The sequence below is a fragment of the Cylas formicarius genome, unplaced genomic scaffold (assembly GCF_029955315.1).
Source record: "Cylas formicarius isolate icCylForm1 unplaced genomic scaffold, icCylForm1.1 PGA_scaffold_5__7_contigs__length_24384050, whole genome shotgun sequence".
Lineage (NCBI taxonomy): Eukaryota > Metazoa > Arthropoda > Insecta > Coleoptera > Brentidae > Cylas > Cylas formicarius.
The window spans coordinates 20,540,124-20,553,995 of NW_026844341.1; the positions used below are offsets into that span (position 1 = coordinate 20,540,124).

Sequence of the window (13,872 nt, forward strand, 5' to 3'; positions counted from 1 at the left end):
CCACGGGTCTTTACAAAATTAATGAAACTAGCGGTTTTTCGTCAAGGGTCATCTCTGAATAATTTATCTGGATGACTTTTAACTACTTGGTATTAGTTACGATTTCTGCTTAAGAAATGTTCAAGTAATTGACAACACTTTGATTAGTTTGGGTTGCGAATAAAGGATAATTTTCAAGCGGATAAGAAATCCAGGAATTTGAATTTTGATGATTAATTAATTAATTAACAAGATTACTTTCGAAAAATCGACGGTGGGCGGGGCAAGTTCGTAGTGTGTAGCGTGAAAACCGCTTCGCAGTTTCTTGTTTTGCTATCGTGCTCCTGCGGACCACTATGGAACTTTCGCAAAATCGATATAATTTAATTGTGCATGCACCCTGTATAAAATGTCTTTCACATCTCGTCGAACTTCAAAGTTACAGCAAACATCGGTAAATATTAAAATTTGTACAAATAATAGGGTTGTCGAATGATATTTTTCCAAATATCTCGCGCCCAGTATAATTGACGGAATCTCTCACGACAAGGTTTACAATACTGTTCAAATACAATTATCCCATCTTTAACGGATTTTCATTTGTCGACAATAATTTACCCACAAAAACGGAAATTTTTATGATATTTTAGATTTTGCCCATAAACGACACACCCTGTATACGATACAATCATTGTTCGAAGTAGAAGTTATAGCCACGTTTCCTGGTTCAAGAATTTTTTTGAAAATAGTACATGGTTTTCGAGAAAATAAGTTTTTTCAGTGCGCCGCAACAATCAAAGACGTCATCGCGTCTTGACAGCCCCCGAAATAACGATTTCAATAAGATTTGCAAAAATCCAAAAATTGTAGTTCTTGATGCGGCCTATGACACCGTTTGAACCAATTACCCATATTTTTTACGATTTTTGATTTGCGGCTAATAATTTACTCTGTAAAAGAACAATTTTCTAGGTCTTTTTTGCCTATACTTTGAAAACGCTGTATATAATCGAAAAAACTGCCGAAATAAATGTTATTGCACTGATAAAATTACCATAAAAGTTGATATCTACAAATTTAGGTCACTTAACTCCTTTTTCGTTTAGCACGCAATATCGGGAGCACCCTGTACAATAGGTGAAAACCTTAAATACAAAAGTTTTTGCTGTCTATGCGAGATCTGAATCATAGTTATAACCAATTTGCAATAATAGGGGGAACCCATTTTTTAGTTCTTTTGAATTTGCGGTGCACCCTGTATATTTTTAAAAAATTGTCAAGAATAAAAGTTTATAGAGTCGTATCCTGTCCTTCTTCTGGTTCAAGAATTTTTTAGGTCTCGTAAATAGTTTTTGAAAAATGATGTTTTCTGTAGACCCTTGCACGCGAGATTTATTTATTTTTCGCGACCTCCCAGCTTATGTGCCTCGTGGAAGGTTAAAAAGGAAGCAAATTTTAATTTTGTAGCTCCAACTCCAAAAGACGAGAACGGAGAATGGACAGACAAAAAAAAATATGTTTTTCGACGGTGATCATTTCTGTGCCAATGGCGATCCCATAGAACCTACCATTACCGAGATATAAAATTTTCGAAAGTAATAAGGAAATTTGGCCTCCCAAAAATCGACTTTTCGACGTTTTGCTTGTTGCTAAGAGTTTTAATGGGATAGGGTTAGCCAATATACTTAGCCAAACAACTACTTCCTTCTATTGACATTAAAGCTCACCTTTTGTGGAAGGTGACCTGAGGAATATTCCAGAAGATTCGCTGGATATTTTCCTATCAAGGACGGGAGTGGATTGTTGTTCCTTCTCACCTACTGTTCATTTTAAAAGGCAAGTCCTATGAGAATTAATTACCAATACAAATTTAACTAGGTTTTTTAAAAGTGTTTATAATAGTCCAAGGCTAAGTAAACCAAGATATGACAGCACCCTAGTTGTGTCCTTGACTTTATGAAATTCCAGAATTTATTTTTCATAACGTTTGGATTTTCTTGTATAGCCAAATAAAAAAAATTTGCTGAGTTGCCTTAAAAAGTCTACGTATATCGATTTCAAAGAAGAGGTGTAACATACAATCCGATGATCAACGAACTTATCTGGAAAGTGAAGTTCGATCGTAATTATATGTTACACCTCTTCGTAGAATTAATGAACAGTACTAAAATTCTCTTTGGCAAATTTGTTATGAATAGAATCCCAAGCATAAGAAAAATACAAAAATACTTTTTTACTCTAAAATTATTTATTTTGTTGCACTTAAGAATACATTACATGTGTCAAAAAAATAATAAAAACTCGAAACATACAAAAAAATATTGGTGCGGAAAAACATTAATTAAACATTAAAAAACATAAATCTGCAAAAGAAAGTTCAAATCCGATAGAAAACAACTAAAAGTAGATTGTTTTCCAAATAGAACCTGATTGGATACAAAAAAACGCATAATATTTCATGGTGCGTGAGCGCACCACTGGTAACACCCGGTTTCCTTTTTTTATGATATTTTACAAAGCAGAAGTATGTATGTATGTAAGTATGTATGTAAGTATTATGTAAGTATGTATGTAAGTATGTATGTAAGTATGTATGTAAGTATGTATGTAAGTATGTATGTAAGTATGTATGTAAGTATGTATGTAAGTATGTATGTAAGTATGTATGTAAGTATGTATGTAAGTATAAGTATGTAAGAAATATGTAAATGCACATTAAACTTATTACAAACGTAAATTGTGTAGCTGTGGCAGATTTTACATCTCCTTCGGGCTTTATTGGCATGAACAATCATGAGGTGACCTTGATTTGAAAAGTCGGAAGGCAATGTAATATTTTAAATCAAATCAGTCACTTCGTCATCAAAAAACAAATAGTTCAAGCGGAGTTTTTCCAGAAGGCGAATTTTTTTGTTTCTCACATGACCTAAATTCATCAGATATAGGTGTGTGCGTGTACTCAATCTGACCTTTCTTCCATTTGACAGTAGAAGCAAGCCTGTCGTTTGCAGAAAGCATACGTCATCTTCTGATTTCCAGGGTTTCATCATCTGATGAGTCTCATTCAGGTTCAGTAGGTTCAGAAAAAGTCGCGCAAAATTTAAAAAAATCTGGATTTATTTTTAAAAGATTTGGGTTTGCTAGTCGCTAGAGCCTAAATCTGGAATAAGAGGTGGGCGTTTTTTTGAAAATTCGGGTATTTCTGAGAGAATAATTGGTATTGTTGAGGACCCGAGACACAGAACTTTTAGAAAAACTCTGTCTTCAAACAGTGTATTGATTATGCGCGCCATGTAGGTATGTGTACTATTTTTTAATTTATTGTGACTTAGGTAACAAATTATTTTTCCAAATTTTTGCAGTGTTTTTCTTACTACCTAACAAATTAAACTGTCGGGTGAAATAAAAGTAAAAAGGTTATTTTGTTTTTCAAAATGCTTTGAAAGGACGTGGTTATTCATTATCTATGCACCTTTTTCCTCATTTTACCAATTTTAATTATTTGGATTATAGGCGCTGGATTTTTGGCCGATATATCGTCCACATTATGTGCGCCCGGTATATTAATGGTTATTTAAAGCGTTTCGGGTTCGGAGAGCAACTAAAATTACGACCCATTTTCTGGTGCGCCAAAATTTAAATCGAAATTCGACTCCAGAACCGAACACGAACACTTTTACGGGCCTGAACCCAGATCGGGTTATGTTCGACACGTAAGGATCGAAAAAAATATCGGGCCACAAAAAAAACAAAGGGCTTTTTTTCGGCCCTAGACGGCCAGATAGTTCTTCTTTTGTTTTTCAAAATTTTCAATGTAAAAAATATCAAAATTAGTCTGCCGCGTAAAGCGTGGAGACGGCCCGCAACTTGGGCACGCCTTGGACGGGTTCTTCATCATCCACGCGTACCTCCCTTTAATTAACTGTCTCTTTTATTGGCCATCATTTATACCGTGCAGCCAGAACACTTTGCCGAGAAAGTGTACAACCCGGTCGGAACCCCTCTCCGTACCACGCCGCCATGATATACCCGACTCGGTATAGTTTAGTTCACATTATACCGTCATAAATCGCGTACGGATCACAACACGTTTTCAAATGACAATACGCGGACAGGGCCGGTTAAAATTATTTTTGTCGTAGACGGGCAACGACAAGTAGTAAAATCTGTCTAGCTTTTAATTCGGTCATAATTCCTCCCATTTGGGTGTGGTTTTCCTTCTAACCACGCCCCGCCCCTTTGGCTACACCCCGGCCCACTCCATTTGGAATATCCAGCTTTTTAAGATAGGAGAAAAATGCTTGTTTCCAGGCGTAACAGTTATCAAATTTACTATAAGTATTTCGCGAGTGTCACTCACCTCTGCTAAAGGCACTTTGAATGCAACTATTTTGGTACCGGGTATGCGCTGCCCAATCGGTTTGTAATTAGACCATCTGAAAAATGAATAAAAACTTACCAATTTACTAATTAACAAATCAATTTTTATTTTTAAAAACACAAATTTCGAATTTCCAAAAGAATTCCAGGGAAAGCACAAAAAACCGCGAACGCCGGCAGGACCAGGTACAAAATTAAAGATTTCTCTACGAGCGCGCGACCTACCGGCGAATAGCGAAAGCTTCGGCGTGTAACCAATGATCAGTTGTTAATCAACTAAAGGATTCGTTTTGCCAGGTATACCTGTTTCTAATCTTCCAAAGATATCGATCTGAACACTCAGTGGAAGCCTGAACAAAGCCCCAACGAAATTCAAAAAACCACAAACTTTGGTTATATGTTGGAAGAAAGCAACGTTTCTATTACGTAAAAGCACCCAAAGTGGAACAACTGACGAAATTCGATACGAACAGTCTCGAAAGTCACCTTAAATACACACCTGTCCGGAATTGCTGTTTTCTTAGATTTTCCCATCGATGCTGACGCTTTTAATTATCCACACCGCACTTACGACGTAATAGACAGCGATGTTTTGACTCGCGAGAACTTTGAGGTTAGACGCAGATCATAAAGATAAAAACAAATGGTGAAGCAAGAGCGCATACGCGTCCTGAAATATATCAAAAACGCTCGAGCTCTGCCGCGAATAAGTCTGGAACTTTTAAATGATCCGCTGTGTGGAGTTTTGAAAGAGTTTGCAATCACATTGTAGCGCAAAGGAAACGACTCTCGCAGCGAATGGGAGCAGTACTATGGGTAGTTTTCTTCGTCTGCTTCGGTCACCTTAAAACATTTTCCTAAAGATGTCGGTGTAAACGTTAGTATGAGTTTCAATATTCGCTAACTTAGGGAAACAACTTGCATCATGAGTGCGTACAGCGACGGCAACGTAATTTAAAAGAAAAGAATTTTACCCAATCATCACTGTCAAACAACTTTGCGGTAATTTCCGACACATCTAGTAAGCAGTAGCCACGTCGAGCGTAGTATGCCTCATCCGTGCTCATTCGCGTTGAAGCTTTCATCGACAGATGTCGCAGGCAGTACTGCTTAGACCTGGTAAAGGCGTGTGGTCCAACGTCGCCTTATCTGGAACAAATAAAGCGATAAAATTGTTTTAAAAAAATACGGCTCGCCTATTATAAGCGCTTCAAAAATAAAACGAACAAAAGCCCTATTATATCCGATGCCGATGAATCAATCTCGCGACTTTGACGGTCAATGATTGACCGCCCCGAGTGCCGCTGACGAAAAAAAGGCAGACGATCGACGAACAATGGGTCGTCATGATCCGAACGGTTAGATTAAAAGTATTGCCCGCGTTGCCGACCGAAAAGTCTTGCCGGGCAACAATTTTCGGCTATAGACGGGGTACCTACTATGCACGGATGCGGCCGGAACCTAGAAAACGTCAAGCATTGAGCCGTTGATTTAAAACGGTTTTAACCTATTTCTCTAAACAGAAGACCCTATAAAGTTTTAATTCAGATGAGAAAATGTCGACCATCTGTCCATCTATACCGCGCCGTCACTTACTAAAGGTATTTTTAGAAAAACAATCTGAAAACTTTCCCTCAAAAGTTAAGATATTTATGACGTTCTTATAATAATAATAATAATATCACAAATACCAACTTATAAGACAATTTGACAAATACAACATCCATTTAGCGAAATATATTAATTTTATTAATTTAATAAATAATAATCAATCGTATTAAATTATGTACTGTGCATTTTGTGTTTTTTTTTTTGCTTAAATCATATAAATATTTTCGGGGGAAACTGGTATTTAGATAGATAGGAAACCGTCAAGCTACGAATAGCTCTCTGAGGAATATACGAATATTGAACGCTGCCTTAATTTTTTCTACTTTCGATTTCATGTTGTTATTACTTTGGCCAATTACTTCTTAGCTTTAACGTCAATTTGGTACATTTTCGATATTAATAATAATAATCCATACTCAAGCCGAGTACAAAGTATTAATCAGTTGCAGACGCACTGAAAGTCTAGCCTCACATAAACATTGCGAAAAAAGTCGTGTCGGGCATCGTATTTGGAGCACATTGAGAAAATAGGTGAAAGTTTTAAAATATTTGTTCTTGGTGTGGGCACAAAGAATGTGTTACTATGTCTAGAGTTAATAAGCGAAAAGCCTTATGGGGCTATGCTCCGTCGAATTTATACGAGGACTGCCTTTATATTTCGGGACTTTCATAAACCAGTCCTGCCATCTGGCGACTAACATTTTGTATAGGGAAGTTTGACATTTTGAGGTTAGGTTTATTCAGTTATGTTTTGGCGAAACAGTGTTGTTTTTGTTTTCTATGATAAATTTAAAAAATTGTGTCGGTATAAATGTAACTTCATCGTGCAATAATTTTTTACAACTTTAGACGTGGACTAACTCAACAACAATGCACCGATGAACTTAATTCGACTTTTGAAGTTAAAGCATCATCTAGGATTACCGTTTATCGCTGGTTTTCGGACTTCAGTTGTGGTCGTAGTTTTCTTAAGGATGAATTTCGTTAAGGTCGTCTAAAATCGGTGGTTGTCTAACAAAACATTGATGCAGCGCGGAAATTGATTTTGCAGGATCGTCATGTGACTTACCATGAGATTGAGGTATCTTTGGGCATTAGTGGGAGCAGCACACATACAATTTTTCATGAATATTTGCCCACAAAAGTTGTTCGTGAGCGAAGAACCTCGAAACAAATGTTTTTTTAAGGAAAACTGGCCACGTCGCAACTGTTTCTTTGGTGAAAGGTAAAACAGTCAATTCTGTATGGTACACAACCATTTGTTTGCCGAAAGTCTTCGAAGAAATTAGAAAAACCAATCGCCGAAGACGCATCACTCTCCACAACTCTCATCGATCAGTGCAAACAAAGAACTTTTTGAGCATTCAAAACGTTGATTTGATGAGCCATCCACTTATGGTGGTAAAAGAGACTACATTACAGTTGGCTGTATTAAGTAGCAAGTTATTATTTAGAGACCAATTGTTGATTTGCTACAAACTAAGGTTGTTGAGTAAGACAATGCTCACGTCGACCGTATATATCAAAAACTGACATCAATGTCATCAACGAAAATGTTGAATAATAATATCCTCAATATTGAGCCTGGAGGAGCGCCCGAGGAAGCAATTCATCGGAAGTATGACCATTGAGATGGACGTACTGAGTGCGGTTAGACAAGTATGAAGAAAACAAATTAACAAGCGAGACTGTGGACTGGAATTTTGTGGCTAGTCGATCAAACGCTTTTAAAAAATCAAGGTATATGACGTCCATATGGGAACCTTCATCAACATCTTCAGAATTATACTGAGATATATAGTCGTTAAATGGTGGATCTTCCATTAAAAAAAACATGTTGTTAGGTGACTATTTGGTTCTTAGCAACATGAAATTTCAAAACTTTACAGAAATTGCAGCCCTATAGTTTGCGATTTGCGACCTGAAGTCCTTTTTGTGTACGGAAATAATTTTAGACAAATTTCCATATACTAGGAAGGGCTTGGTTTCTCAGACACAGATTAAAAAGTATTACAAGCGGACTAGCCAGAACAAAACGACAGTAATGTATATTGTACATTGCTCCCAAATCTGTGCGGTAAAATCCCGAAAATGTCCGAGGTGACTCGGATCAGAAACTGACTTGCTAAAGTAACGCTTCCCGCACGCTAGATCGGTATGTAATTAGGTATTTTACAAACGGGAGTAGCAAAACTTTGTGAAAGCTGGCTTTTGAGACTTCCTAGGGACATTTTTGTTTTACGCTTTTCGAGACACCATTGCGTGACACGTTGGTGTTATAGTTCATCTACATCTTATATTCAAGTTATATACATCTCTGCGAAGATCTAACTTTTTGTTTTATTTGGCGTCTGCTTCGGCCTGGTCGATCGATAGTAGGCTCGCCGATCAGGCAAATCGTCCGACAAAAACCCGTATATTTATCCCACGGCAGACGCCGGTCGTACGACCTAGCTAGCAGTGCGTATTTGGTACGGTAAACGGACTGATCGGCGCAAGTTCGAGCCGATCACGGTATCGTCTGGTATCGTACGTAAAAGCCGGTTCGCGGGTACCACATCAGTTGACGCGTCTAGTGTTTCTATAGTGCCAACGATACTATGTCCCGCGGCACCGGCCATGTTTCCCTCAAATAGCAGTGCCGACGGCCGATCCGAACCATGTATTTGACCGGACGCCATGGCCAAACCCAAGAAGCTCTTCAAAATCCTCTTGGGTGTCGCGATCGGACTCGCGTTCTCTTACTTCTTCGCGTCGACCGGTAACACGTGCGGTACCGCCAGGGTGGCGCGTCGCGTTTCTTCTCCAGAGCCTCCGGAACCGCCGCCTAACCAAAACCTCATCTTCGTAGGCGTCATGACCGCGAAAAAGTACCTGGACACGCGCGCCCGAGCCGTCTACGACACCTGGGGCCGCCACGTGCCCGGACGCCTAGTGTTCTTCTCCTCCGAGACTTCCTACTCCGACAAAATACCCCTGGTCGCGTTGCGTGACGTAGACGACAGCTACCCTCCGCAGAGGAAGTCGTTCAAGATGCTCAAGTACATGTACGAGCACTACGTCGACAAATACGAATGGTTCATGCGAGCCGACGACGACGTCTACGTGAGATACGACAAGCTGGAGGAACTGCTTCGCGGCGTCGACTCCAAGAAACCCCTGTTCATCGGTCAGACGGGGAAAGGGAAAAGCGAAGAAATGGACCGGCTGAGTTTGGATACCGACGAGAACTTTTGCATGGGCGGGCCCGGCGTGATAATGAGTCGCGGCACGTTGAGGAAGATCGCGCCGTACCTGGAGGACTGCCTGAGTAACCTGTACACGACGCACGAGGACGTGGAGGTCGGACGGTGCGTCAGGAAATACGCGGGCATCTCGTGCACCTGGTCATACGAGGCGAGTGACGATTTCGAGGCAAGATTTGTGGGTTTTCTTTTAGGTGGGGGGGACAAGCCGCAGATTTCCCACACGTCTACGTTCTTTTTGTTCCCGGAAATGCGCCATATTTCGCGTAAAATGGCACTCGCGTGTCGAATTACGTCGTCGTCATTTCAATTAAGTAGTGGACGATTCGCGCACACTACGCATTCGGTCCAATTCCCGTAAAGTTCGCCGGACGATATACCGTTTTTACGATATAATCCGGTATTTAACTTTGGTTAGCTGATGGATTTGTCTAGAGTTTCAAATATTTATTATAAATGCAAATTAACGAGTAATTTATCAATAAAAAGTTATTCTCCATCAAAATAATCACTATCGTCACTGAACTCATAATATATTTTTAAATAGTTCTGGCACTAGTCGACTTCTGTCATATAAAATAATGTAGTGGCCCTACTACGGTAAAAATTGATTGATGATTTTTTCGTAGAGAAGATATGGAATCTTTTGGGCCTCCTAACTGACTGAGTTGCTACATTGCCCTAAATTTTCTGGAAAATTGATTAATTTTTAGAAGAACGCAACATCAATCTCTGAAATCCGAACATAATTGGCGATGCCGGGCTAACTAATTAATATTGTGACAGAATAGTTTGTGCCTTGTACCATTGTTTGCGCTCACAAACTTGTATAATTTGTACTTTCAGCACATTGTTCTTTCACGAAAAACGCCCAATTAATTACAGAATTATACTGATGCCGAGGTGGGTGCTGCAATTCAGCACTGCTTTTCCAGACCTTAACTGCCTTTTGCCTGAAAATTAAATACGATTTCGACATATTTTGAGAAAATACTGCCGTAAAAATGCCGCATCCATACATCGACGATCTGTCAGTGGCCATATTGTTTGTTGAAAGCCGAAAAACGAAATTTTAAATCTCGCGCAGCATGTCAGCATAGACAGGGCCGCTATATAACTTCTGCAAACATTGACATGACATTTTTTCCAACTAGAAGCAGATATTTTTTCTACTTCACTTCTAATTAATTCTATTGCCAGAGAACTAAATTTCAGCGAGGTGTTGTTTCTTCTTAAACTGGGTTTCCCCTGTTCCCATATCAGTTCTATCGGATTAAAACTGCAGTGAAGACGGACAATTTTGATTCCCGACTCCACGGCCAACCTGTCCACACTATACTTATCAAACGTCTTAAGGACTTCCAATAATTGCTTGTTTGTGTAGGAATTTTCAAAATACATATTTTCAAGCAAAATATTTTGAATGACTTCTTTAGTCGATGATGAATTCGGTGTTTTTTTCCGCATGTGCAGAATGGTAGCTGACGTTGTCCATCATAACAACACTGTTTGTTGGAATATTGGGAAACAATTTTTCAGTAAATTGTAATAAAATGTATATGGTACCTCAATAAGAATGGTACACTGAGTCTTGAAAAACAATTGAATAACTCCAAATTTCCCTACTCTTAAAATACAACAGTTCGCACGGTACCGTTCTTGTCGGCTAACATCTTAAATACGGCCCTGGATTGTGGTACACGCGCTAAAAAGAATGCTTTACAACAGGCGGGTTTTAAACTCATTCCGAAGTCAAAGCCATTAAAGGTTGTGAAAACGGTATATCGTTAGCGAACTTTATTGAATCGAGTGACCCGGGTGGTCGTCGGGTTCCGTACACTTTCGGCAACCTTGGGCCGTCTCGTTCGATTATTAATAACAATTGTCCCATGCGTATAAAACTTTATTTGCCGAATATAATTATTTATGTAAACGCGGACGGAGCAGCGAACATGCTTTTAAAGTTAACGCGAATCGGCGTGACGCAGGCTGTCGGCGAACGATGGGAAACGAATTCGTCTGACGTTATTCCGTCAAAAAAAAAACAACTTGAAGAAGAAAGAAACCCACGCGAGTTACCGCGATGAAAATTAAAAGCGAAATGTGTCGAATACGCTATTGCGGTCGCATTAAGCCTTAATTTTCTGAATAACTTTGACCATGACACGACGACATGGTCTCCAGCGAAAGTTTCGTTTAAAATCGGCCAATATGGCCGAAAATTGCCCGTATAGTGCCTTCACAGATGAACGGTTTTAACTAAATGAGTGGTGCAGATGTCGGGCTGCAGAAAAAAAAGAAGGAAACTAACCAAAATCTGCTCAATGCTTTTAAAACTTCTAAAAACTTTGTAATTTAGGAACCTATTCTGGAGAGTGTCAGGTAAAATAGTTCTGCCGTTGTATCTCCATGGTACTCGATGCATGGCCGTCAATATTTTTACAGCTTAGCTACAAAGCATTTGTGGCCCAGTTCCCGTGCGAAATTAGGACCAAATTTTTTAAAACATAAAAAAAACAATGTAAGGAAGCATTTTTGTATACCTACTTATTATTTTTTCAAAGGATTAGGTCAGAGATCGACAAATTTTCTGCAGCTTGGAAATTTTTTGTAAAACTCACTGGTTAGACCGAAAATTTGGTATATGGAGAAGGTGTGCGTGAGATATCTGCAAATTAAACACTACCCACCTTTCTTATTTTTAAAAATAATTTCCATTAAAAAAACTTTTCCTGAACAATTTTTTTACGCGGAATATGCAATTTTTTTTTCAATTTTACCCCACTTTGAGCACATTGAGGATAATTTTGTTATTTACAAATATTTCTGAAACACTACCCACCTTTCTTATTTTTAAAAATAATTTCCATTAAAAAAACTTTTCCTGAGCAATTTTTTACGCGGAATATGCAATTTTTTTTTTCAATTTTAGCCCACTTTGAGCATAATTGAGAATAATTTTGTTATTTACAAATATTTCTGAATGATTCAAATGTTGAACCCGTTTGTTTATCGTAAAGCATTTTTTGTATGTGCGAATGTCAATATTTATTGTTTATTAGATTTTGCGTTCCGTCGCACATAGTTTTACTGGTGAAGCTTTTTGCGATTTAAATCGTATCAAAATTACAAAAAATATGACGTGATTAAGTGCCATTATTGTATTTTTCGTTTAAGTTATTTAAAAGGCTTTTTTTAAATTAACCGGTTAGTTAAATTATCTTGAAGTTTCTCCTGATATCTTTCATTGACGTTGGCAGCTATAATCGCAATATTATACAATATATATAATAATAATATTAATAATAATTACAATTGCTTTTAAACAAAAAATCCTTCATCCGCCATTTTCCATGGCAGATATCAACAAACATAGGTCATTGAAAAAGGTTCAACACGAGCATTTTTTTAGGATTATAAACAATAACAATTGCTATATAATATACGAAAGTTATTTTAATTTTATTCACAAAAGAATGGCGTAATTTTCAAAATCGTCGACAACTGAAAAACGCCCTATATCTCGGTTGGTTTGAAGGCGTGCGTTTTTTATATTAGAACAATTAAATATTCCTCAAAAATCGAGCCAATGATATATAAGTCGATTTCGCAGCATTTAATTTAGTTTAAACAACTCTAATTACGATCTTTTTTCGACAACTTGAAATATATACTTGGGACAACTATTTCTTGGTTACATACATTTTTTTTAAAACAAAACAATGATAAGTGGTGAAATATAAACGTAATTAGATGCTACGGAATTAAAATAATAAAGCCAGGATTTGCTCGAAATATTTATTTGAAATTTCACTTTTTAAGTGGATCTTTATCGCTCGGTATTACGCAAGGCAAGAACACTAAACGAAGAGATTTGTATCTTAATTTCATTCCACTCGACGTCCGTATATCTGGGTGTTGAATTCCTGGAAACTGTCACAAACCGTTTCCGTCGGCCGCCAGGCCATTTGGCCCCCATAAAAACCACTCGTATCGGTTTTCACAACGCAACTCCTTTAGCGTTTCACAGACATCTGCATTCTGTTTGTTTCTTCCTCTGCTCGATCGTTACGCGCCTTTTGCCGCGTCCGTCCGTATTATAATTTGTTTGAATGCCCCATTTGTGTAGTCCAGATCTTCGCGCTATTATACGGGGGTTCTCTCATAAGTCGCCGATTATCCAAGACAATGCGTTTAATCGCGAGGATTTTCGTGAAACCAGCTACCTATAGCTATATTTATTTGATGAAGATTTTTAATACAGAGTTGAAATGAATTTTTAAAAACTGCTATTAGCTAATGCTAGTACGAGTATCGCTCGATCGATTGTAATCGATCCCTGCGTATCGATTTTATTTAATCAGGGGACCTCTCAAAGCTTCCGAAATGGTTAAACATTGGTTTGATAACGTTTTTTCGAAAGTGGATCACCTCAATTTTTTTTTTCTTTGAATATAGAGTATACTTTTAAATAAAGAAAATTGGGAAGTTTTAAGAGCTGTTGGTTTTTTTGCATCTATGAAAAAAATTAATAATCTTTTTCATTAAATTCTTGACTTTGTGATACCCAAAATAATAATGAAAATCAATTTATTCAATAATAGTGTTAGGTGACGGATTAATGTGAAAGAAAATCCTTTCATTCCTAATCGAACTA

At 37.9% G+C, this 13,872-nt stretch overlaps 2 protein-coding genes across 3 annotated transcripts in view; one reads left to right on the forward strand and one right to left on the reverse strand.

Annotated features, from left to right (window-relative positions):
- The window catches only part of LOC132702340 (RNA/RNP complex-1-interacting phosphatase), a 58,832-nt gene extending 53,695 nt beyond the window's left edge, over positions 1-5,137 (reverse strand). The window contains exons 1-2 of the mRNA XM_060670920.1: positions 4,859-5,137; positions 4,340-4,415 (exon numbers count right to left, since the gene is read on the reverse strand). Of these exons, the coding sequence (XP_060526903.1) occupies positions 4,340-4,415; positions 4,859-4,893 (111 nt within the window). The 5' untranslated portion in view covers positions 4,894-5,137. The remainder of the gene's footprint in view (positions 1-4,339; positions 4,416-4,858) is intronic.
- A 3,282-nt stretch (positions 5,138-8,419) lies between these two features.
- Positions 8,420-13,872, forward strand: part of LOC132701851 (chondroitin sulfate synthase 1) — a 29,105-nt gene continuing 23,652 nt past the window's right edge. Inside the window, exon 1 of one of the 2 annotated variants that reach the window (XM_060670096.1) lies at positions 8,420-9,384. In XM_060670096.1, coding sequence (XP_060526079.1) covers positions 8,650-9,384 — 735 coding nt within the window. In that variant the 5' untranslated portion in view covers positions 8,420-8,649. The remainder of the gene's footprint in view (positions 9,385-13,872) is intronic. The other variant, XM_060670097.1, reaches the window with a different exon arrangement.